The 27,177-nt window shown below is 48.3% G+C and overlaps 1 protein-coding gene across 2 annotated transcripts in view; it reads left to right on the top strand.

Annotated features, from left to right (window-relative positions):
* oprl1 (opiate receptor-like 1) overlaps positions 1-24,894 on the top strand; it is an 80,559-nt gene extending 55,665 nt beyond the window's left edge. For both annotated transcript variants that reach the window (XM_085259286.1, XM_085259285.1), the window contains 4 exons: positions 3,250-3,337; positions 3,470-3,652; positions 4,133-4,217; positions 22,797-24,894. In XM_085259286.1, the coding sequence (XP_085115412.1) occupies positions 3,250-3,337; positions 3,470-3,652; positions 4,133-4,217; positions 22,797-23,344 (904 nt within the window). In that variant the 3' untranslated portion in view covers positions 23,345-24,894. The remainder of the gene's footprint in view (positions 1-3,249; positions 3,338-3,469; positions 3,653-4,132; positions 4,218-22,796) is intronic.
* The last annotated feature ends 2,283 nt before the right edge of the window (positions 24,895-27,177 follow it).

Genomic DNA, 27,177 nt, shown 5'->3' with positions numbered 1-27,177 from the left:
ATCCAAACTCCACCTCCTGACTGGAGGTGGAGTTTGGGGTGGTGGATGGGCGTGCAGCAGGAATCCAACCCGCCCTGAGCGACCTCCGCGGTCGGAGCTGTGAGAGGCGGCGTGCTGGATTAGCTTGGCTCCGAGGAGCACAGAAGTGGTGAGGAGACAATTAGAGTGAGAGCTGAGGAATTAGCTGAGAGGAGGCGTGAGGCAGTAAAGCCTCTGTGATGGATGCTTAAATATTTCATGCTTGTTTTGGAGATTCCTTAAGTGCAGACGCACAGAGAACGCTAACAGGATCAAGTGTTCGTTTCAGGATTATGAGGGATACACACAGCAGCAGTGTCTGTGTGAGCACTTCATTTATCACACAGAAGCTTCAGCTGGACCTCAGAGAGGCAGGAGAAGGGCGCCGTCATGGCGAGGAGGCTGCTGCACATTTGCTGCTGCACAGGCTTCACGTAAAGCAGGGTCACGCTTTTGGACTGAAGACAGGTTCGTGGAAATGTCACAGCTTTTCACCGTTTTTCGGTATCATATAGACAAATTAGATGTGAGAGATTAGCAGTCATGGATGATAGCGACTGAGGTCGCAGGGTTCGTGTTCACCCTCTTCAGGTCTTTATTTGACCTGACTGTGTGTCGCTGTGTTGTCACAAGTGATGGCAGGGACTCAAGCGCAGAGCAGGGTTCAGTTCCACAGTTTATTTACACAGTCACCAGGTGCAGAATATATACGGTGGTGGAAATCCAGGTAGGGGAAGCTCTCTCACACTCACTCTCAACTTCACACTACAACTAACACACGTCCACACGGCGGTAGGTCACAGGTCCGGGAAAACTATACACAAAAGACATCGGTTACACAGAAGCACAGATTAACACAAGAAAACTTCACTGAAGGCTCACTCAGTCACACAATCATCCAGCGATGAGACTGCCTGCGTCCCAGCCTTAAATGCAGGCCAACAGGTGTGTGGGCCAAGGGCGGGAGCAGTAAGCTCCACCCAGGCGGAGTGGCGAGAGAAAGGGGGAGAGCGTAATCAAAAACACATGTAGCCTTGCAGGGCCGGCCGGCAGACGCGGGACCATGATGTTAGCAGGATTACTGTTAAACACATCGGAGACGTCCTCAGGGGTCGGGCTTGGATCCCTTTACAGACGTCCGGTACCTTCAGATGTACGCACCAAAAGAAATGAAGAGAAACCGGGAGGAATTCTGGTCAGTTTCCAGCTGTGATGGAGAGATGCAGTTTGTTGTGTTGCTGACAGGCAGACTGACTGAATGATGATCTTTGTCCTTCATCCTGATTCTGAAGGGTTTTCATGAAGAATCATTTCTGCGCAGCACGCAGAGGATGGATCTGTTTCTTCCTGAGGATCTTGTCTTGGGACGCTCTTTAAGCATCCGCTGCACGAAGGACTCGTTTGTCTTCAGTGCTTGTGTTTCTTACTGTCGGCGTGCTTTTGCAGTGAAGCACACAATCCTGCGGTAAATCATCAAAGCAGCAGAGCTGATGAAACTCGGTGCAAATGCTGTAAAAAGGTTCGTGTGTGTTTGTGAGAAGACACGACTGCCCGACGCTTCTCTGAGCTCCGGCCTCACCGGTCACTCTCCTCTTCCTTTGTGCCCACAAGCACTGAACTCATAATCAGCATTTCAGGGTTTTTTAACTACAGCAACAGAGCAACAGAAGAGAGAGGAGGTGGAGGTGGAGAGGAGGGGAGATGTGGTCCCGATGTGAAAATGGGCGGAGAGCTCAGCTGAACACCATAAAATATTCTGTGTGAAGACTCCCGAGCTCCCGGCAAGACTCCAGCATGCACAGGGAAGGAGGCAGCAAGGAAAGACAGAAAGGAAGGACCGAAGGAAGGAAAGAACCGGGCGAGAGATGAAAGCAGCTGATTGGAGCTGGGAGGTGGAGCAGTGAAGAGCAGCAAGAGTGGAAAGGTGGAGGAGAAAATAAATGATAATGATAATAGCAGACCGAACGTGACCATGGTGAGAGTCAAAAACAGGAAGTTTGACCTCCTGCCTGACGCACCTGCAGCTGCTTCCTCCACCTCTCTGGCTGCGGAGGCTGCCGGTGTTTAAGTGGAGCAGTAAATTCATTTTTTTAGGGTGAAATAATTCAGAAGCACATAAATAGAAATTAAGATTTCCCTGGATTAATATTGTGACGGCTGAACGTCGCCGCTCCTTTGCCTCTCTCAGCCGCTCTCTATGAATCTTCATCTCTCAGTTTTGACCTTTAAGACCTGATTTTAACTTAATAAAGGCGGCTTCCTGTGAGCTGCAGGTGGAGACGGAGTCAGAGGGCTGAGTACAGCAGGGATACATCAGAGGGAGGCAACGAGAGGCACGAAAGCATAAAAGAGTGAAAGACACAGATGTTGGGATGTAAAGGAAGCGAGGAACATAAAACCGAAGCTGGAGAAACAATAAGAGGACTGAAGAGGAAAGGAGGCAGAGGAGGAGACGAGAGGAAGAGTGGAAGAAAGAAGGGGATGTGCTGAGGAGAGAGAGCGAGGGTGAAACCGGCTGGGGGCAGGGAGGAGGTTTGACTGCACTGCGTTTTCTACACTTGGTTCAAAGTTGCAGCAGCCGATGCGCTCGGATAAGACGCAGGTCACATGACTCTCCGCTGCGTGCTTCTGTTCGTGTTTCCTTCTACACCCCAGATGTCTGCCATCCTCCCCGTGGTTCCTAAATTAAGGTTAAAAAAGCAGATCTTGCTCCTCACCCGACTGCTTCTTCTGCCGCCTTAGACCTGGTTTTAGATTTAGGCTCGGCTCAGGCTTACGGCGGGCGCTGTTTACAGGCTCAGGCGGGTTGCTAGGTTACAAACCTGTCTTCTAGGCGTGGCTGTGTTGACAGCGCCTCCTGCTGTCTCTAAAATCACATACGTGACTAAAGTGCGTCACGTGACGGTTCAAGTTTGAAAATGTCGCATTGAAACTGAAGCTCGCGTTCACGCGGCCTCCGTGGGAGGTCACAGGGCTACGCGTGCCTCCTGCAGTCTGGTTGCTGAACAGCTGGAACGAGTGCTCCTCCTCATCTGCCACAATAAAAATCAAACAAACTAAAAAAAATGTTTTTACAAATTTGCCACAAGTCCCTCCCCTTCTTGATTTTGATTGGTTGGTGACAGTGATGAACTGAGAGTGGTCAGCGGGGCCGGTGGTTATCTGCTGTTGTCAGGTGCTTCACTGAGGTGTGTGTTTGTGTGTCTGACTGAACTGATTCTTCTCGCTCAGGTACACCAAGATGAAAACAGCCACCAACATCTACATCTTTAACCTGGCACTGGCCGACTCGCTCTTTCTGGCTACGCTACCTTTCCAGGTACGACATCATCTGCACGCGTGCAAACTCTGTAGGTTAACCACCTGTTCCTCTAGGAGCTCCGGCTCTGTGACCCTGAGCAGGATAAGTTGTGTGATTCACGCTCAGACTCTGCTTTCTGGATGTTTCCAGGGCACTGATTTGTATCTGGGCTTCTGGCCATTCGGGAACACTCTGTGCAAAGTGATGGTGTCCATCGACTACTACAACATGTTCACCAGCACCTTCACGCTGACGGTGATGAGCATGGACAGGTACGTGGCTGTGTGCCACCCTGTCAAAGCGCTGGACATGAGGACTCCTCACAAGGCCAAGGTACGTTTTATCCTGCTGTCATAAAAAGCCGCCGCTGTGGCATCACCGTCTCGCTCCTATCAGAGGGAAACTTTGTGTTTGTTTAGTCTAAATTAGTGAAACGTTATGAACCAGTGAGCAGCTTCCCTGACCTTTCTGACAATAAGCTGTCTTCAGCCAGAGGAGTTGGCTCCTGCTGGTCATTGTGTAGAATGCAGGTTTAAAGAACTTTTCAGAGGTTTTCTACGTTATTTTGACTCTTTTTATAGACGTACCTTTTTATAGACGTATCAGGACCTTAAAATATAAAGCCCTGATTGGCTGTAAACCCCTTAAAGGCTGAAATATAAAATTCCAGTTTTCTCGAAATGGAGAGTTTATTGATCCATCTGACAAATTTGTTTTCAAATTTTAATTTCCGTGTATGACTCTTAATTTGTGTAAAAATGATGATGTGGAAGTCTTAAAAACATTAAACTGTTCATGTCTTCATGTGTTGAGGTGGTGAACATCTGTGTGTGGGTGCTGGCGTCCGCCTTCGGAGTTCCAGCGACGTTCCTGGGAAATGTGGAAGAGCACGAGAACAGTACGCCACGCGCACACACACACACGCACGCACGCACACGCGCACGCACGCGCACACACACACATCTCAGTGTCACCGAGGACCACAGGCTGCAGATCTGACGTGTACGTCCTGCACAGCTCCACGTCTACATAAAACCATTATCATCATCAGCTGCAGCGACCTGTTCCCACGAGCACTTCATCTGCCTGCACCGTAGGACATTGAATTTAATCACAGCTTCGGGCTGTAGGGGAATTTAATCCTAATGACAACTACGAGTGAAACATGGCTGTTAACGCTGTAGCACAGCGCCCTCACTCCTCTCTGTTCCAGTGAGAAGCTCTGACTCTGTGATGTCTGTTTCCTGCTTACAGCAGATAGACAGACTTTAACGCTAGAACATGCAGACTGCTGTTATAATGTATCTGTATAGCGCTTTACTCATCCCTAAGGACCCCAAAGCGCTTTACACATCCAGTCATCCACACATTCACACACTGGTAATGGCAGCTACCTTGTAGCCACAGCCACCCTGGGGCGCACTGACAGAGGCGAGGCTGCCGGACACTGGCGCCACCGGGCCCTCTGACCACCACCAGTAGGCAACGGGTGAAGTGTCTTGCCCAAGGACACAACGACCGAGACTGGGGCTCGAACCGGCAACCTTCTGATTACAAGACAAACTGCCAACTCTTGAGGCACGATCGGGTTAGCTATTACCCTAAGCATGTCCCGCCTCCTTGGAGCGTAAAGATCCTCAGTCTCTTATCTCTCCTGAGGACACGTTAGTGGGTGGAACAAAGAAGAACCTGAAGTGAGGCAGAGACTGAATTAGAAGGCTGTACTTCGCAGCGAGACGTGGCCGTGCACTGATCTGAACCTTCAACACAGAGCGTCCCTGCACAGACTGCACCTTCAGATACTTCCATAAAGATGAAACCCTAATTAAATACAGTAACGTGCAGCTTTACACACTGCTGCCTGCAGAGAGGGTGTGATCAGTATCTGCTCCTTACTGCTGTCACTGCGCGCTGTCTGACTAATGCTGTTAACCAATGTCAGCATGTCTTTATCACCACTTTGACTGAATAATAAAGCAAATAATGCAGAACTAAACTAAAGTGACACGAGGCTTTCATTTAAAAGGAGCCTGCACACGTGCAGGTCAGTGTCGCCGTACCGGTGCAGATCACGAAAGACGCTGCATCGTGTTTTATTCATGAATGCACTGCAGCAGCAGCTCTGCACCACAGCCCTGCATCTTGGGGTAAACTCATTAATCACAGGTTTGTCAGCCGGGAGGCCCACGGAGCTTTGTGGTTGCTTTTCACAGTCACAGGGATTCCACTAAGTTTTTATACCTAAACTCTTAAAATTCACCAGGTTATATAATAATTTCATCCTCAGATGATCACTGTAATAGTATAATAGGTAACATTGAAGACAGGAGTAGCTTTTCAGGCAGACTGTGGTCCTAACGTCACCGCGAGCTCTGGCAGGACACCAGCAGACTGAGGATACAGGTGCCAGAGCCATTACTGCGCCCCTTCAAAGGGAGGCGGGTGCTCAGGAAGGCCTCTTGGACGCCTCCTCTTAGAAGTTTTCTAAGCAGACCCAGAACTCACTGGAGAGACCTCATCTCTGTCTTGTCTGGCTGTAAAAACCTGGATAGTGGAAAATACTGCACGGGAGGAGCCCAGCCTACCCTGTTGCCAGTACAACTTCGCTTTGGATAAGAAGAAGGAAGCTGGTGCACGGCCCTGCTATGTACACATCGAGCAGGAGCAAGTTTTTGATGCTCACCGGGCTGCAAGAAGATTCAGCAGCATCTCTGAAGAGTTTACCCTCAACCAATCAGCACAGACTAATCAGCGATCACTCCCAGAGGAGGAACTTGTTAGACTCTGAGCAATAAGGTGTGCAGATCAGTGCAGCCTGTCTGCAGACGTGTTAAACTTTCCAAGAAGGGAGTTGAACGCTGTGTTTAGCATTAGAACTCACTCCATCAGGAACATGCGGCCGCGTGCTGCTTTAGGTCTGTCTGGGTCAGCGCGGCTCGCCATCGTCAATAGAGCATCCACCTGTGACGGGCTGGGAGCGAGACCATAAACCTGCTTCGTCGCAGCACTGCGGGAAGCCACGTGCACGGCTTTGCTTCAGTCAGGCCGGATCAGGTTCTGTTCCCATCAACTGTGCTGAGCTCAGCCCTGACAAGCTTTTCATTTTGGCTGTAGCTCAGGTGGCAGAGCCGGTCAGCCACCAATCAGAAGGTCGGTGGTTCGATCCCAGGCTGCCTGCTGGCTGCATGCCAAATATCCTTGGGCAAGAAAGTAACCCCACGTTTGCCTACTGGTGGTGGTCAGAGGGCCCGGTGGCACCAGTGTCCGGCAGCCTCGCCTCTGTCAGTGCGCCCCAGGGTGACTGTGGCTACAGTGTAGCTGCCATCACCAGTGTGTGAATGGGTGGATGACTGGATGTAGTGTAAAGCGCTATACAAATGCAGGCCATTTTATTAAAAGCTGAGGCATGGCTGCAGATCAACTGCAGGCGCGTTAGAGTCAACTCAAATTCGTCTCTCTGCGTGAGACGTCTCAGGACTGCTGAGGTGAGTCTTCAGACAGCGAATGGCCGAGCAAAGCGGGATGTTATCAGGCTTGCCGTTTCCTCATGACTGGAGTGTTGATGAGTGCTGACCTGGTGTGAAGGCCCGACTGGGCTGGTAAAACAAACTTTGTTTCACTTTTCTCAGCTGTTTTTGCTTGGCTGTGTCTCTCTCTGAAGTCTGTGCACAAACATCCGTAATTATGAAACCCACTGCGCTCGTTCCCAGGACGTACTCTGAAGCCTCTTTGTTGATGCTGAGCATGTCTGTGCTCTTTAACCTGCTCTCTGCTGCTCGTCATTAATAATGTGTTTCAGCGGCGTTTACCTCACTTTGTCCTTCAGCGTTTGGCGTTTTGACTGGCTGCTTAAGCTTCGATGGAAATTCTCATCATTATTTATCGTCTGGCGTAAAGACCTGGAGCACACAACAGCACTCCAACATATCGGCAGGATCTGTCAGAAGAGCTCTGATCCCCTCCCAAAAACACAAGCAACAAATTGCAAATGTTGGGCACTGGTGAGGCTCAGACAGACTTTAATCACTAACACGGCTCGTTTGGTGACATCTGACATGCTCTCTGTAGGGAGCCTTCAGCAAAGGTTTTAAAATGTTCATGAAACTGAATTTATTTGTTTTTCTGGACATGAACACAATTATTTTGAATCTAGTCTCATATTTTGTCATGTCCTGGGTCAGTTGACCCACTGTTTTGATGTCATTTTGTATTATGGTTTATGTCTAAGTAGGGGTGGGCAATAGAAACGGTATGAAATTGGCCAACAGTAGAGATTTTGACTGTACCGCTCTACCACGATAGCGCATATTGATGGTTTGTTTGTCTTGGTCAAACGCATTAGGGGTTAGGGTTAAACAACATCATCTGCAAATTATGTTGCGCGACAGTAACAGTGAAGAGACGAAGCACGTTTTGGAATATGGGGAAAGCCAAAAACTGCGCTTCCTCCACTTCCGTAACACTGATTCAATAATGTTGAATTCTCTCACAGCTGCTCTGTTCCCGTGTTGTTGCAGTATATTAATGACCACTAATGGGAATAAATGGCCTGTATTTGTAAAGCACTTTACTCGTCCCTAAGGACCCCAAAGCGCTTTACACATTCAGTCATCCACACATTCACACACTGGTGATGGCAGCTACATTGTAGCCACAGCCACCCTGGGGCGCACTGACAGAGGCGAGGCTGCCGGACACTGGCGCCACCGGGCCCTCTAGTAAATAGTAACTATAATTAATTACTTTTTCAAAGTAACTTGCCCAACACTGTTAATGACTAACCTTGTATTGTGGATGGATTATCTCAGTTGTTCTCCTGACTGAAGTTTGGTCCGTTTACAGCATCCTGCTATGCGATTGCATTTGTTTAACCATCAGGAACCTTCACGTTAACTTTTATCAAGTGGAAAAAAGTTAGCGTTCATACTCCAGCTTCACTGTGTATATGCTATGCTAACATAGCTGTGTAGCTAGCTACCACGTAGCACATCATTATATACCAGCTAGCCCAACTTCAGTAACCCACAAACGTCACTGCTGTTTAGGTTTCTGTCTCCATTTGGGTTAGTTTAGGTTAATTTTGTTTTTCTTTGACGTTCCAACAATAAAGTTGTGTGTTTGTGTCAAGTCCTGCCTGACATTTGGGTCCAATCCTGCCTGCTCCACACACAGTTCATGACATATTAGCTCATTCATGTGTGCAAGAAGAGAAGTTCTGGAAGTTCTGGAGGGTTGATGTGTCGGGCTAATGATTCCTGTTGATTTGTTTCATCATAAAAACTTGTGAGACAGTCTTAGAAACAGGCGACGGTTTATATTAAAATGACATGAATTCAAACCGCAGGTTGATTGGTTACTGGGCTGATGAGTTACCTCTGAGTCTTGCAAACATCCAAACAAATGCAGAAAGCGTTGAATGAGCATTTACTTTATTTATGTTTATTGTGTGAACTCTAAAACAGCTCGTTGGAAAGCTTTAAAGGAAATCCCAGTCTGATGGCAGGAATTCTGATCAGAGGCTCTGGCTGAGCGTGAGCGATTCAATTCAATTTTATTTATATAGCACCAAATCACAACAGCAGTCACCTCAAGGTGCTTCATAGATACAGAGAAAAACCCAACAGTCATATGACCCCCTATGAGCAAGCACTTTGGCGACAGTGGGAAGGAAAAACTCCCTTTTAACAGGAAGAAACCTCCGGTTCAGGGCGGGGCCATCTGCTGTGACCAGTTGTGGTGAGAGAATGAAGACCGGATAAAGACATGCTGTGGAAGAGAGACAGAGATTAATAACAGATATGATTCAATGCAGAGAGGTCTGTTAACACATAGTGAGTGAGAAAGGTGACTGGGGTGTGAACAGATTCTGCAAATGAGCTGAAAAAGTGCAACAAGAGCCACTGAGCACGTGCTAGAGGACAGAGCTCTGCTCTTATTGGTGCACAGACTCCATTTACCCATTTACAGCAGAGCGCCAACGGGCCGCCGCTGAAGCAGCCTGTAGCACAGTTAAAACATCGTCGTCATCCTTTCTGTTCTTGTCAGCAGGTCCTGGCTTTGAATCACAAACCAGGACATGAAGCCTTGTTTCTGCTCCAGATTTTCAAAGGTATGAAATGGTTGGAAAGTTTACGTGTTTGCCACATCTGCTCTCAGACGCTGCTCTTCATTCCTCTCCGTATAGACCCGGCGGTTTCTGCTAAATGCCTCCACCTGCTCCTTCTCTGCACTCTGAGCCCACTCAGGCACTCATATCTGGTGATGTAAGTCACACGCGTTGATATTTATGAACTCATATAAATGAACAACCCTGCAGGCCTGTGTGAGAGGGAAGAGTGGAGCTGAAGCTCAAACATAAACGTTTGTCTCCTAAAAAGGTCAAAATATCCAGAGAATGCTGCTCAGTTCAGTCGCACGCACAAAAAGAAGCTTTTCTCCATCTAAAGGCATCTACACACCAACCCTGAACGCAGACCAACACAGACCAACACAGACTCACACAGATTCACAGAGACTCACACAGACCAGCACAGACCAACACAGACTCACACAGACCAACACAGACCAACACAGACTCACACAGATTCACAGAGACTCACACAGACCAACACAGACCAACACAGACTCACACAGACTCACACAGACCAGCACAGACCAACACAGACTCACACAGACCAACACAGACCAACACAGACTCACACAGATTCACAGAGACTCACACAGACCAGCACAGACCAACACAGACTCACACAGATTCACAGAGACTCACACAGACCAACACAGACCAACACAGACTCACACAGACTCACACAGACCAGCACAGACCAACACAGACCAACACAGACTCACACAGACTCACACAGACCAACACAGACCAACACAGACTCACACAGACTCACACAGACCAGCACAGACCAACACAGACTTACACAGACCAACACAGACTCACACAGACCAACACAGACCAACACAGACCAACCCTACTCACACAGACCAACACAGACCAACACAGACTCACACAGACTCACACAGACCAGCACAGACCAACACAGACTCACACAGACCAACACAGACCAACACAGACTCACACAGATTCACAGAGACTCACACAGACCAGCACAGACCAACACAGACTCACACAGATTCACAGAGACTCACACAGACCAACACAGACCAACACAGACTCACACAGACTCACACAGACCAACACAGACTCACACAGACTCACACAGACCAACACAGACCAACACAGACTCACACAGACTCACACAGACCAGCACAGACCAACACAGACTTACACAGACCAACACAGACTCACACAGACCAACACAGACCAACACAGACCAACCCTACTCACACAGACCAACACAGACCAACACAGACTCACACAGATTCACAGAGACTCACACAGACCAACACAGACTCACACAGACTCACACAGACCAGCACAGACCAACACAGACTTACACAGACCAACACAGACTCACACATACCAACACAGTCCAACCCTACTCACACAGACCAACACAGACCAACACAGACTCACACAGACCAACACAGACCAACACTGACCAACACAGACTCACACAGATTCACACAGACCAGAACAGACCAACACAGACTCACACAGACTCACACAGACAAAAACAGACCAACACAGACTCACACAGATTCACACAGACCAAAACAGACCAACACAGACTCACACAGACCAACACAGACTCACACAGACTCACACAGACCAACACAGACTCACACAGACTCACACAGACCAGCACAGACCAACACAGACTCACACAGACCAACACAGACCAACACAGACTCACACAGATTCACACAGACTAAAACACAGACAAACACAGACTCACACAGATTCACAGAGACTCACACAGACCAACACAGACCAACACAGACTCACACAGACCAGCACAGACCAACACAGACTCACACAGACCAACACAGACCAACACAGACTCACACAGACCAACACAGACTCACACAGATTCACACAGACCAAAACAGACCAACACAGACTCACACAGATTCACAGAGACTCACACAGACCAACACAGACCAACACTGACCAACACAGACTCGCACAGATTCACACAGACCAGAACAGACCAACACAGACTCACACAGATTCACACAGACAAAAACAGACCAACACAGACTCACACAGATTCACACAGACCAAAACAGACCAACACAGACTCACACAGACCAACACAGACTCACACAGACTCACACAGACCAACACAGACTCACACAGACTCACACAGACCAGCACAGACCAACAGACTCACACAGACCAACACAGACCAACACAGACTCACACAGATTCACACAGACTAAAACACAGACAAACACAGACTCACACAGATTCACAGAGACTCACACAGACCAACACAGACCAACACAGACTCACACAGACTCACACAGACCAGCACAGACCAACACAGACTCACACAGACCAACACAGACCAACAAAGACTGACACAGACCAACACAGACTCACACAGATTCACACAGACCAAAACAGACCAACACAGACTCACACAGACCAGCACATACCAACACAGACTCACACAGACTCACACAGACCAACACAGACCAACACAGACTCACACAGACCAACACAGACTCACACAGATTCACACAGACCAAAACAGACCAACACAGACTCACACAGATTCACAGAGACTCACACAGACCAACACAGACTCACACAGACCAGCACAGACCAACACAGACTCACACAGACTCACACAGACCAACACAGACTCACACAGACTCACACAGACCAGCACAGACCAACACAGACTCACACAGACCAACACAGACCAACACAGACTGACACAGACCAACACAGACTCACACAGATTCACACAGACCAAAACAGACCAACACAGACTCACACAGACCAGCACATACCAACACAGACTCACACAGACTCACACAGACCAACACAGACCAACACAGACTCACACAGACCAACACAGACTCACACAGATTCACACAGACCAAAACAGACCAACACAGACTCACACAGATTCACAGAGACTCACACAGACCAACACAGACTCACACAGACCAGCACAGAGCAACACAGACTCACACAGACCAACACAGACCAACACAGACTCACACAGACCAACACAGACTCATACAGACCAACACAGATCAACACAGATTCACACAGACCAACACAGACTCACACAGACCAACACAGACCAACACTGACTCACACAGACTCACACAGACCAACACAGAGACCAACACAGACCAACACAGACCAACACAGACAAACACAGACTCACACAGACTCACAGAGACCAACACAGACCAACACAGACTCACACAGACTCACACAGACCAACACAGACTCACACAGACCAACACAGACCAACACAGACTCACACAGACCAACAGAGAGCAACACAGACCATCACAGACTCACTCAGACCAACCCAGACTCACACAGACTCACACAGACCAACACAGACTCACACAGACCAACACAGACTCACACAGATCAACACTGACTCACACAGACCAACACAGACTCACACAGACCAACACATACTCACACAGATCAACAGAGACCAACACAGACTCACACAGACTCACACAGACTCACACAGACCAACACATACTCACACAGACTCACACAGACCAACACAGACCAACACAGACTCACACAGACCAACACAGACCAACACAGACTCACACAGACCAACACATACTGACACAGACTCACAGAGACCAACACAGACTCACACAGACAAACACAGACTCACACAGACCAACACAGACTCACACAGACCAACACAGACCAACACAGACCAACACGACTCACACAGACTCACACAGACCAACAGAGACCAACACTGACTCACATAGACTCACACATACTCACACAGACCAACAGAGACCCACACAGACCAACACAGACTCACACAGACCAACAGAGACCAACAGAGATCAACACAGACTCACACAGACTCACAGAGTCCAACACAGACTCACACAGACCAACACAGACTCACACAGACCAGCACAGACCAACACAGACTCACATAGACTCACACATACTCACACAGACCAACAGAGACTCACACAGACCAACACAGACTCACACAGACCAACAGAGACCAACAGAGACCAACACAGACTCACACAGACTCACAGAGTCCAACACAGACTCACACAGACCAACACAGACTCACACAGACTCTTTCGGCTCACCTGTACTCACCTGTGTGTCTTTCACTTCCTGTTTGTGTTCCATGTCGATAACATCAAATCAAATCAAATCAAATCACTTTTATTGTCACATCACATGTGCAGGTACATTGGTACAGCACATGTGAGTGAAATTCTTGTGTGCGAGCTTCACAAGCAACAGAGTTGTGCAAAATACAAGAACGTAAACAAGCAAAATACAAGAATGGCTACATCTGAAACGAATAAATATATGTACAATATATAATAGTATATGCATTTCTGGATGTGTATACTAAATATTTTTCTACCTGTGTGTGTGTGTGTGTGTGTGTGTGTGTGTGTGTGTGTGTGTGTGTGTGTGTACACATATTTTACAGATTAAATAGAGTAAACAATAAATAAAATATATAAAAATATACAGAGTTGAGACATGTGCAAAACAGTGGCATTACTGTACAGTATGGAGTGCATAATGTTGAAGTTCCAGTAGTGAGGCTGAGGTGTCTATGACGTGTTCAGCAGTCTGATGGCCTGGTGGAAGAAGCTGTCTCTCAGTCTGCTGGTACGGGACCGGATGCTGCAGAACCTCCTTCCTGATGGAAGTAGTCTGAACAGTTTATGGCTGGGGTGACCAGTGAGTCGGGTAGTGCAGAGCAGATGAAGTCCCTGACCAGCTTCTCGAAGCATTTGCTCACGATGGGGGTCAGGGCTACAGGTCGCCAGTCGTTCAATGAGGAGATGGTGGAGGATTTGGGTACAGGGACGATGGTGGCCATTTTGAAGCAGGCTGGGACTACAGACAGAGAGAGGGAAAGGTTGAAGATGTGCGTGAACACTCCAGCCAGCTGAGCCGCGCATGACTTGAGGACGCGGCCGGGAATCCCGTCCGGACCAGTAGCTTTGCGTGCGTTCACCTTCCTGAAGCACCTCCGCACATCCTCCTCAGACACAGTGTGCTGTCTGAGGAGGTGCTGTCCCCATTCAGGATTTCTGCTCCCAGATCGCTGCCCAAAGCTCGTGGTTACAGGTGAGAGTGAGGTTGCCCCTCCCCCCCAAAAATGGATTTTTCTGCAGTTGGTTTTGGCGTGTTTGCAGGGTGAGCTGATGAAAGGCGTTCAGCCTCATAAAATCCATCCTTAAAACAGTTTCTGTGCACGCCGCTCTCTTTGTTCGCCGTGACTCGCTGATTCGAATCGATGCTGGAACTTTTCTGACATTTATTTCTGCGCTGAACTAATCGTTGGGACACGTGGCCGCACGCAGCACACTTATTAGCTGCTGAATGGAGCGATGTGCTGCAGCAGAGAGATCCGGAGTGCGGCAGCTCCTTATTGATCGGCCTGCAGCGACGGCCTAATCCCATCATCGCTTTTATTAGTCTAAGCTACATGTGCACCGCCTCCTCTGCTGCCTCCTTCTCCTCTTCATTGCCTGTTTCTCCTCCTCTGTTCAGCTTTGCTCTGATTTGTTTTCGTCCTCTTTTCATCCTCTTCCTCACCTGTCGGCTTCAATCACTACACATTTCTCCTTCCCGTCTCTCTTTCATCTCTCGTGAGTTTATTCTTCTTTATTCTCATCTGTTTAGTTTTACTTCCAGTTTAGATCTTTGTCTTTATCCCCTGCTGCATTTAATTTCAAACTCCTCCTGTCTCACATCTTCGTTCCCATCCTCCTTCTCCATCTGCTCTCCTTCTTCCTGTGTAATTCCACCTCGTTGACCTGCTCTTGGAGCTTCGCTGTGCTCCTCTTCCTCTTCTGTCTCCTCCAAACAAACAAAGGGTCGAGCAGCCTCAAAGCTGACGGCTGCAGGCACCGTCACAGCTCGCTGCTCACAGTAATTGGGGTCAAAAGCCTTGCACAAGGACAGGGCGGCAGGATGGAGGCCAGAATCAGCAGCTCCCTGCTGTCAGACCGATCTGTCCAAAACAACACGGCGACAGGTGCTGCAGACTCTTCAGAGGGTGGAGTTATCGCAGCATCCACAAGCACAGAAAGGTGGGTGGAGCTTCAGTGACATGCCCCGCTGGTTTGTGATGTTTTACTGCTGCCACCATCTTGGTTCAGATACGAAAAGAGCAACACGGTGTTAGCCAATCAGCATGCAGTTTCATACCGCCAATCCATGATGACTGAGCGTGAAGTCATCAGCACTGATTACGGAGGTTCTGTTTCACATACACTTCTACAGGAAGACTTATCGCCATCTGGTGGCCATCAGATAGGATTTTGGCAGAGGTGCTTCTGCGTGGCGTTGTTTTCCGGAAACCAACCAACAAGTTTCTATGACATGGATGATACGAAACATCACGGCACATTTGTTCATCTCCTGAGGAGGACCGCGGTCCCGATGAAAGACGAGAAAACTTGAGCAAGTATTGGCTGCGGTTGTGACTGAATGGCGACACCTGTGGTTCAGGAGAATACTGCAGCACCTTAACAGCGAGCATAAATAGAAGTGACCGTGTGATGATGTTGCAGACCCAACGTGACCAGTGGAGAGGGTTTACTGAGGACGTGCTACCTGCAGATCTGTATCTGGTACAGAGTAGAGAGACAAACAGATCGCAACATCTGGATCTTCAGACCTGACATCGATGCTGCTCTCTATGAAGATCACAGCTTTCCACTTTGATAGTTTAACCTGACTTTTGCTTTTTTACGGCACTAAAGGAGAAAAACTGGGATGACGTGGAATTATCTGAGTCCTAACACGTGGCAGGTTTGGACCAAAGACTGAACAGTGATCAAGCTTCCACCTGTCAAACATCGACACGCGGAGGTTTGGACCGAGCTGCACAGGTGGGAATTTAACTGCCCTCGCGTGTTCAGGTGGCAGCACATCAAGAGCCAATCACAGCAAAGCTACACGTCCCGTACTGTGTAACAAAGAAAGGAGAAAGCGATGAGGAAGGCTTTTTCACTCTGAGCGAGAGACAATCAGCGGTTGTCACGACGATATCAATATATCTCTTAAATTAAAATTGACAGAAATAGTGAAAGAATCAGGATCAGACGTGAGGCGCTGCAGACAGAAACAGAAGAGGTCACGTGAAGGAGATTGTAGGGTGGGACAAACTGCTGAGACTGTTGTGTGATGCACTGATGGGTGAACGCTCGAGCAGACGCAGACCCTCTCTACTCTAAAGCACCTCAGAGTCAATCTTCTGTCTCCGTCTCTTGAGGTCCAAACTGGGGTGGGCGGGGTCAACCCACTACGTCACATTTACTGTAAAAATGTGAGACGTGTCCAAAGATCCGTCACTTAGTAACAAAGAGCCGTTACTGAGTGAGTGCAGGCTGACCTTTTCCAGAACTGCGACACACTGCAGCGGTGTCTCTGATTTCCACCAATCACAGACTGAAAAGTAGATCTGTCCACCGTCACATGACCTCTGAGCACACTCGGCTTGTTCTGCACTACTGTTGGCACGTTGTCTTAGTAACTGACACACACATCTGGGAGACTCACAGATGTGGGCATGATGGAAAATCATCCCTGTGTAGTGCCCCAGTCGTGGGTCTCTAAGGCTGCACTGTCCTCGTGCGTGAGGACGTGGTCATTAATTTATGGTCTTCCAGTGTGAATGAACTTTGACCCTCCGTCGTTTAAACCTTTTCCTGTGTGCAGAACTCACACACCTGTGTAAGTGATCAGTGCTCTCCTCTGCTCACTGCAGCGCTTCATTTTTACTGAGACACATTCACGTCGGGTTTAGAAATGAAGAAGCAGATACTTTGATAAAAAACCTGATAGTAGTCAAACTAAACGTAAAACACAGACTCTGAAGTACGAATATCAAGTTACTCCAGAGTCCAGGCCCAATCTCCTCTACGCTTTAACCTCGGCTGTACTAAGAGCATCTGTTGGATGATCTCAGTGCTGTTTTCAGGTTAAATATGTGGAGGAGGTTGCCACCATTTAACACTTTAAAAATCTTAAAACCAACACGATAATGGACAGGGAGCTGGTGTAAGTTTGTCTTCTAACACCTGTTAAAAGACGTGCAGCAACATTTTGGACTAACTGCAGGCGACGGAGAGACGAGTGTTGGAGACCCAAACAGAGAGAACTGCAGTAGTCCAGTCTAGTGGTGATCGATACGTTTGTCCAGGTCTTTAGGAGGAAGATGAGACATCGCTTTGGCAATTTCACCGAACTGATGAAAACTGTTTTTCACAGCTTGGTTCTCTCATTTAAAGATCCGACTAAAGACACTCTGAGGTTTCTAACAGTCTGAGAATGATGACAAGCGAGAGGACCGAGGCTCTGAGTTAGCTCATCCAAAGGGGCGTGGCCTCCAAAAACAATCAGTTCAGTCTGGTTTTTGTTTAGGGTGAGAAAACTCTGTGTTAACAGCTTTAACATCATGTAGACGGTTAAGCAGGAGGCTGCAGTGGGACATATTTGGAAGTGTGTGTGGTTATTGCTCTCGCTGGCTGAATCGCTGTCATGGCTTTGCAGAGTTTGCTGTGACTTTTTCATACGACATTTTCTCAGGGAAGGCTGAATTAATGGTGACAGGAAGTGTTTGTGCTAACTGTGCAGTGTGAAAATGGTTAGAAATTAGAAACAAAGTGCTGACCCTGTAGTTAAAAGTAGGCTGTAATTAGTGTGAAGTCTCCGCGGACTGTAAAATGCTCTTAATTCATTACAAACACACTTGTTGGATCAGGACCCGTCTGATTGGTGCAGAGCTCGGCCGTGGCTCGTGCTCCTGCACTCAGGCCTCAGGAATAAAAAGATCTGCCTGTAATCTGCATTCTTCAAGCATATTAATAAAACATCAAATCCAGCTAATGTCAGCAAACTTACCTGCCAACAGGTAATCAATCATTTTTAGGCCCGTTTGTGGCGTCTTTGGCGAATCGATGGCAGGCTCGGAGCTCGTCTGAGCAGGAACAGAGTCAGGCGCTGCCCCTGACTCCTCCCAGCACTTTAACACTAAACACTGTCAAAGTTCTAGATGAACATGACCGTTGGTCTGAGCATCTTAATCTCAGTAAAGACCTTCACAGGGTGCGAGTAGGACGAGTCCATCAGAGGAACAGCTCAGAGAGGCTGAGATGGTTTGCACATGTGTGGAGGAGGGAGGGTGGAGGATGAAGGTGGACCTTTATTTAATGGACAGGTCAGTTAATCGAGGTTGATTGGTAACTGGGGTCACATGACTCGATTCCGGTATGAAACGTTGCGTTTCTGGAAGGAATTTTTTCCGATCTTTGTGAGTTTGGGCTCTTCCTCCAAATGAAGGATGAGCTGTGGTCATCGTTCTCAGTGCTGGACTTAAAAGACTAGTATGTGAGCTCAGGTCTAAGTTGAGTCTTTAAGGTGCAGTTTTCAGTTATTTAGTGAATGCAGGTGATGAAGGTGAACTGATGAGGGTGCGCTGCAATCAGGTATCTGACCTGCTGAAGAAGGTCGGAGCTGTTTTAAGGTGCAGTTGTGAACCGTGGCTGTTTCTCGCTGTGATGTCCCACTGACATGCCTGTGTTTGATTTGGAAGTGTGTTGGTTTTGGATTTCCAGGTGTTTGCGGTGAACTTTTGTTCTTTTTCCTTCTGGTGTCTCCTCCGTTGGGTTGTGGCATAACTCTGCAGTCATTACTTTCTTATCTCTCCATGGGCTCAGACACATTTATCTTCCTGTCTGCCTTCTCCAGCTGCAGACTGTATTATGATTAAACTGATTAAACCAGCTGACTCTCCTGTCACTGCTCATTCATACATTCATACCTTTTATCCTTTGCACCTCCCATTTTTCTTTTCGCTTTTATGTGCCTGTTTCTGTTATTAGCATACTAATTAGCATTTTTAATAAGCACATTAATATGCAGATATCAGGGACGTTGTTCCCTGTAGGTTCTCTTCCATCCTGCCGGCTGCATTGCAAATGAGTAGCTGGAGGTTTACTCCTCTCTGAGTGCAGGACTGTGGATCCTTGAACTAAAACTGGAGCATACATCTAATCAAAAGCAGTCTAACACACACGATTCTCCACCAGGAACTCATGAGGACAAAGCGCTGCCGTACACTCGACGTCAATTCAATTCAATAAAACTTTATTGATCCTGAAGGTTGACCCCGAAGGAAATTGGGTTAAGGCTGCCGACGTTTGCCAGCGCCGACTTACCCTTCTGACCATACATACATTACACAAACATCACATGGGGAAGACAGGTCAGAGAGGTATAACAATGGAAGATGCACCACATGAGGAAAGATAAGGAGAAAAAAATAACTCCCCCCAGACTGAGCTCCAACAGGGAGATCAGTTTGAGAACAGAAAAAACACCTCTGCACATGAAAAAACTCTAAATACACCAAAGAAACACATGACAAGCAGCAGGGGGGTAAAGGGTGAGAGACAGCCGATTTAGACAGCACATCCAGGCGTGCGTGCGCTGGTCTCCTTGATCCACCGTCAGCATCGGAGGGGAATAAACGTCGAAGGCGTTTGGAAAGGGAGGGGGGATGAGTGTGTGCATATCAGAATATGTATGTGTGTGTGTGTCCAGAGTTCAGCTGAGACAGTCTCCTTCACCCTGCTAGGCTAAGTAAACAGTCTTCCAGCCAACCCAGGTGGCCTTGCATGAATGGGAAGGGACAGACTAAACACAGTCGTTATCAGGGTGTTGTTGTTCGGCTCCAGCCTTGAGACCACAGCTGGCGCCGAGAGGGTATCCGCATGAAGTGATGGTGGTTTTTACAGGGAGTGCAGAATTATTAGGCAAATGAGTATTTTGTCCACATCATCCTCTTCATGCATGTTGTCTTACTCCAAGCTGTATAGGCTGGAAAGCCTACTACCAATTAAGCATATTAGGTGATGTGCATCGCTGTAATGAGAAGGGGTGTGGTCTAATGACATCAACACCCTATATCAGGTGTGCATAATTATTAGGCAACGTCCCTTCCTTTGGCAAAATGGGTCAAAAGAAGGACTTGACAGGCTCAGAAAAGTCAAAAATAGTGAGATATCTTGCAGAGGGATGCAGCAGTCTCAAAATTGCAAAGCTTCTGAAGCGTGATCATCGAACAATCAAGTGTTTCATTCAAAATAGTCAACAGGGTCGCAAGAAGCGTGTGGAAAAACCAAGGCGCAAAATAACTGCCCATGAACTGAGAAAAGTCAAGCGTGCAGCTGCCAAGATGCCACTTGCCACCAGTTTGGCCATATTTCAGAGCTGCAACATCACTGGAGTGCCCAAAAGCACAAGGTGTGCAATACTCAGAGACATGGCCAAGGTAAGAAAGGCTGAAAGACGACCACCACTGAACAAGACACACAAGCTGAAACGTCAAGACTGGGCCAAGAAATATCTCAAGACTGGTTTTTCTAAGGTTTCATGGACTGATGAAATGAGAGTGAGTCTTGATGGGCCAGATGGATGGGCCCGTGGCTGGATTGGTAAAGGGCAGAGAGCTCCAGTCCGACTCAGACGCCAGCAAGGTGGAGGTGGAGTACTGGTTTGGGCTGGTATCATCAAAGATGAGCTTGTGGGGCCTTTTCGGGTTGAGGATGGAGTCAAGCTCAACTCCCAGTCCTACTGCCAGTTTCTGGAAGACACCTTCTTCAAGCAGTGGTACAGGAAGAAGTCTGCATCCTTCAAGAAAAACATGATTTTCATGCAGGACAATGCTCCATCACACGCGTCCAAGTACTCCACAGCGTGGCTGGCAAGAAAGGGTATAAAAGAAGAAAAACTAATGACATGGCCTCCTTGTTCACCTGATCTGAACCCCATTGAGAACCTGTGGTCCATCATCAAATGTGAGATTTACAAGGAGGGAAAACAGTACACCTCTCTGAACAGTGTCTGGGAGGCTGTGGTTGCTGCTGCACGCAATGTTGATGGTGAACAGATCAAAACACTGACAGAATCCATGGATGGCAGGCTTTTGAGTGTCCTTGCAAAGAAAGGTGGCTATATTGGTCGCTGATTTGTTTTTGTTTTGTTTTTGAATGTCAGAAATGTATATTTGTGAATGTGGAGATGTTATATTGGTTTCACTGGTAAAAAAAATAATTGAAATGGGTATATATTTGTTTTTTGTTGTTGCCTAAGTTGCCTAATAATTATGCACAGTAATAGTCACCTTCACACACAGATATCCCCCTAAAATAGCTAAAACTAAAAACAAACTAAAAACTACTTCCAAAGACATTCAGCTTTGATATTAATGAGTTTTTTGGGTTCATTGAGAACATGGTTGTTATTCAATAATAAAATTATTCCTCAAAAATACAACTTGCCTAATAATTCTGCACTCCCTGTACTTTAGTGCGAACAACTCATATGAATTTCAAAGCAGTTCTACAGTCCAACACTGGTCGCTCAATCTGCCGTTGGAGAGCCGTGAGCTTTCTATGATATTATCCAAACTTACGTTCCGTGATGTTGTCGTCCTTTTTGCTCTAAGAGCAGGTTCTGAGAACTCACGACCACAGTACACTCCCCCAAGATGTGATCGAATTTGCGCTCACAGTTGTTGTTCGAGCTAGCCCCAGATGTAATCCAGTTTTTCACTCAGAGGTCTTGTTCTGAGTATTCACGGCAGCCGTCCGTTCTCCAAGATCTTCTCCGTGCTGCACTCAATGAGCCCATTTTGAGAAACTCACGCCTCGTCCCATCATTTCAATCCCAGCGGGCAGCCTTGTGGGGGTTTGAACAGCCGGTTCCGCTTCCTTAATTCTTCGATAAGTCAGGGCCAAGCCAGCTCCGATCAGCCAGAACCCTGTTATCATGGTTCCGAATAGGTAGATATCTTCAGCACTCAGGCTCACTCAAGCCCAGACTTCTCATTGAGAAAGGGGTGTCAATTGCATTTAGGGACCAGTTGATCCATTCCATAATTCTCTTTTAGGTTTTAGAGTACAGACTGTGAGAGAATGTTCCAGGGAAAGTAATACAAAAAACACGAGACTAGACAAGGACATAAGAGGCTAAGCAGGGAAGCTAAGGGAGAGGAGGAGGAGGAGAAAAGTGCGACCGCCTTCGTCAAGAGCAAGAGCAGATCTCTCACTGTGAACTCATAAAATCACGTTATTCAAAACAAACCCTGCCGCGTACTTCTCTGTTTGAAAGTGTAACTCGTCACACTAACATATTCCACCTTTAATAGAACATCAGCCGCTGTCCTTGACATTCATGCCAACAACACATACACCGACCAACCTACATCTCCCCCTGCCCTCCCCCTTTTTCTCCCGTATTTAATACTTCTTCTTTATTTCTCTTTTGAACTTATAGGTTCGGAGTGCATAGTGGCTCTGCCCGAGCCAAAGAGCCACTGGGATCCCGTCTTTGGTACCTGTGTCTTCGTCTTCTCCTTCCTCATTCCTGTGGCCATCATCAGCATCTGCTACAGCCTGATGGTCAAACGCCTGCGCAGCGTCCGCATCCTGTCTGGCTCCAAGGAAAAGGACCGAAACCTGCGGCGCATCACCAGGATGGTTCTGGTCGTGGTGGCGGCATTTGTGGTGTGTTGGACCCCGATCCAAATCATGGTCCTGGCTCAGTTTCTGGGCTTCAACCTGAGTAGCCTATTCACAGTGGTCCTCATGCACTTCTGCATCGCACTAGGCTACGTCAACAGCAGCTTGAATCCCGTGCTATATGCCTTCCTCGATGAAAACTTCAAGCGCTGCTTCCGAGAGTTCTGCCACCCGTCTCCATTCCGCCTCGACCCCCAGCAGTCTGGCAGAATGAGGAGCATCGCCAGGGAGGTGGCGGCTGCCTACAGCTGCAAAGCCGGAGACGGCGGGGGGCTAGGGGGAGGGATGCCGAATCCAGCATGACTAGGCGTGGAGCTCCCCTTGGTGGGGGTGGACCCCCCACAGAGGGGAGAGACCCATGGAACTGGGAACTCCAACACAGAATTGACTCAGATTACAGCTCTCTAGCGGCACGAGCCCTCCCGCCCCCCAATGAGGAGACTGGCCTGGGGCGGGGGGGAGGGCGACAAGGAGGATGAGTTTGAAAGGAAAAGGATTTAGGGATGGAAAGAGGGGATGTGGGGACAAGTTTAGAGTGAAGAGTAGCAGAGATGTCCGATGCCCAGACTCGTGTTTTGAAACTTTATGCGATAAGACGGACACATAAAATACTAAAATGCCTCTGGAAAAACTCTCATCCAGCTTCAAGAGAGCTGATGAATATTCATTCGAGCTCCAAAACAACAGCCTTGTGAAAAGAAACTGGATCTGTGGCGTCCCTGGAGAGATGACTCTGTGACGAGAAGGCAGGAGGTGAAGTGAATGTATGAAAATCAGGAGGAGTTAAACAGGAGCTGCCGATGCCAAATCAGAAACTCTGATGCTTTTACAATAAATAAATAGAACATCGGAAACTCTGGACCACGAAGACATGCAGAGAAGGAGCAGATCATTCCTAAAGTTTGAAATGCTTTCAGTCTGGAGAACTAGGACATTTTTGCTGTGATGGTTTTGGTAAATGGAGGCCACATAATGTAATATGTTGCTGCCAGCATTTTACTGGGCCAGAAGTGTGACTGGACTGATGTGAAATCTGCAGCTTGTAGAAGTAAAAGAGCAAGACGAGATTCTGTTAAATATGGGGGTCAGGTGAATGTCATTTCTTATTTGAGTGACATTTCTCAGCTGAGACTCAACAAACCTAAGACACCCATGGAAGGACACGTTTCCTTTGACTTTCTACATGGTGCTTGTGTGCGGGGGGGTTGGGGGTTTACACTGCACCGTGTTGCCAGATGCATCTCACAGTTAGATAAGGTGTTGTTTGGGATCTGTGGTGGAGAAACGCGTCGAGGTTTAATGACCTTTTGTGTTCGGAGATGCCATTTGTTCATTTTGTTCAGTGTTTAGGCGCTAAAAATCATTTTGGTTTAGGATTGTTGACTGTGGTTTAGATTAAAATGTGTCCACCAGACTCGTGAGCCTTTGTGATGAAAATCAGGAGTTGGAAACCAAAGGACAACATGTGTGTAACAGACTCACCAGCAGCTTTGACAAAATGACTTTGTTTGGCTCCCGATGGAAAAAAATCACAACTGAGATTCAGCGTTCAGACAACGCTGCCTTTCAGATGGACTTTTACTGGCAGATACAAAGTGAAATACATACCTGTTTGATCTGAGGTTAAAGACTCAAAACTGCAGCTCACACTTGAAGTGGGACATAAACAGCCTTACCTGAGCATCTGTGAATGCTGTTTCAACACTTCAACAGTGTGAGGTCTAAATAATCTCAATCCTAACCCCAACTCCTACCCTTCCCCCGACTCCTGCCCTGGCACCAACTCCTGCCCCCGACTCTGGCCCTGACACCATCTCCTACCCTGCCCCTACTCCTACCCTGACCCCGACTGCTACCCTCCCCCCAAATCCTACCCTGACCCCTACCCTGCCCCAGACTCCTACCCTGCCCCCTACTCCTGCCCTCCCCCCGACTCCTACCCTTATCTCGACTGCTACCCTGCCCCCCGACTCCTGCCCTGCCCCCGACTGCTATCCTGCCCTCGACTCCTACCCTGCCCCAGACTCCTGCCCTTCCCCCGACTCCTACCCTGACCTCGACTCCTAGCCTGCCCCGACTCCTACCCTTCCCCCGACTGCTACCCTGCCCCCGACTCCTACCCTGACCTCGACTGCTACCCTTCCCCTGACTCCTACCCTGCCCCGACTGCTAATCTGCCCTTGACTCCTACCCTGACTCCTACCCTGCCCCCCGACTCCTACCCTGCCCCCGACTGCTACCCTGCCCTCGACTCCTACCCTGACCTCGACTCCTAGCCTGCCCCGACTCCTACCCTTCCCCCGACTCCTACCCTGACCTCGACTGCTACCCTTCCCCTGACTCCTACCCTGCCCCGACTGCTAACCTGCCCCCGACTCCTACCCTGCCCCCGACTGCTACCCTGCCCCCGACTGCTACCCTGACCCCAACTGCTACCCTGCCCTCGACTCCTACCCTGCCCCAGACTCCTGCCCTGCCCCCGACTCCTACCCTGACCTCGACTCCTAGCCTGCCCCGACTCCTACCCTGACCTCGACTCCTAGCCTGCCCCGACTCCTACCCTTCCCCCGACTGCTACCCTGCCCCTGACTCCTACCCTGACCTCGACTGCTACCCTTCCCCTGACTCCTACCCTGCCCCCGACTCCTACCCTGCCCCGACTGCTAACCTGCCCTCGACTCCTACCCTGACTCCTACCCTTCCCCCCGACTGCTACCCTGCCCCCGACTCCTACCCTGACCTCGACTGCTAACCTGCCCTCGACTCCTACCCTGCCCCCGACTCCATCCATGACCCCGACTCCTACACTTACCCTGTGTTTTAGAAAAAAGAAAAAAACTTGAAAAAAAGTTGAATTATTTTCTTGTCTTCAGCCAAGACTTAGAGGAACATTTTTTTAATGACATGTTTTGCTAATGTAGGGTTAATGAGGGTAATCGGCAACAACGACTTCGATCTCTAAGGGTTAGGCATATGATACCTCACAACACAAGGACAAAAGTTAAAAGGTAAAGGTTCTGTTTCATAAACACTGAAAATGATCCCTGTAAACGTTTGTGTGTGCCCCTGAGTTCTGCAGCTCAGTAAATCTAACCCTGTGCCACTGGTCACAGATTTAATATAAAAGATGGATGATGTGAAGATCAATCTTGACTTTTCATTATCTTTCTTCATTCTGAGACGAAGTCATGAGCGAGGGTTGGATCTGACTCTGAACACCAGGTACACTGGTCACTCAGAGTAGCAGCCCAACCCCGATGTCCCGGTTCTTCGTGACTCTACTGTGGCCGCTATTCCCAAAACGAACATTGTGCTTTATCTAGTCAGACCTGAGTAGCGACTGAGACCATAAACTCATCACTAAAGAGTTCACTGAGCTCAGAGATCAACTGAACAAGATGTTCATTTTCTCATAGACTTTTATAGACCAAACAGTCAACCCCTGCTGGACTTTAAAGGCAATGCAGGTTTGAGGTACTTCAGCGCTGGCTTCATTTTTCAGACTTTGAGCTACAGCCGTCCTTGTACATACGGACCGAGGTGGAAACAGGGAAAACGTAGTTTTACTGAAGCCATAAAATAGCGCCCCCTCACAAAAGCAGTCCTCTTCAAACACCTCACAGGTGCAATCAGAGTGGGCCTGACAGGGGTCAGATGACCCCAGATGTTCAGGAAATGCCACCTCTGGACACTGAACTGCAACTGCTGTCAGGTTTTTGGATATAGAGGCAGGTCGGGTTCGGGAGAGTTGAACTGTGGGTCTTTAAACAATGGGGGTGTTACCAGCCCCACAGGGGCGGAGCATGGGGACAGGGTTGCAGTGCCCCGACCCCAATCCAAGGGACAAAGGGGCTCTCTCTCTCTTTCTTCTTGGTCTCTTAAAGAGGAAACTAGCTGTGAAACAGGAACACATGAGCATTCCTACCATCCTGCACAGTTTCAGACAGCACTGGACTGCACAGAGCATGTTGGTGTGACGTTCGGGTACCACTGACAAAAACAGAACAAACCCTATGAAACGCTCATCGGTTGGTGTTTGTACTCTGATCAGTGTTACTGTGATGCTTTAAATCGAACTTTCATTTCTATTCGCTGTCACTAAATCTGATTAAAGGGTCCTTGGTCTCCTGAAGTTT

Source organism: Mchenga conophoros, linkage group LG20 (genome assembly GCF_057382185.1).
Source record: "Mchenga conophoros isolate Kocher_MC1m ecotype Shallow Benthic linkage group LG20, M_conophoros_male_GT1.1, whole genome shotgun sequence".
NCBI lineage: Eukaryota > Metazoa > Chordata > Actinopteri > Cichliformes > Cichlidae > Mchenga > Mchenga conophoros.
This window is presented reverse-complemented; position numbering and strand designations above follow the sequence as displayed.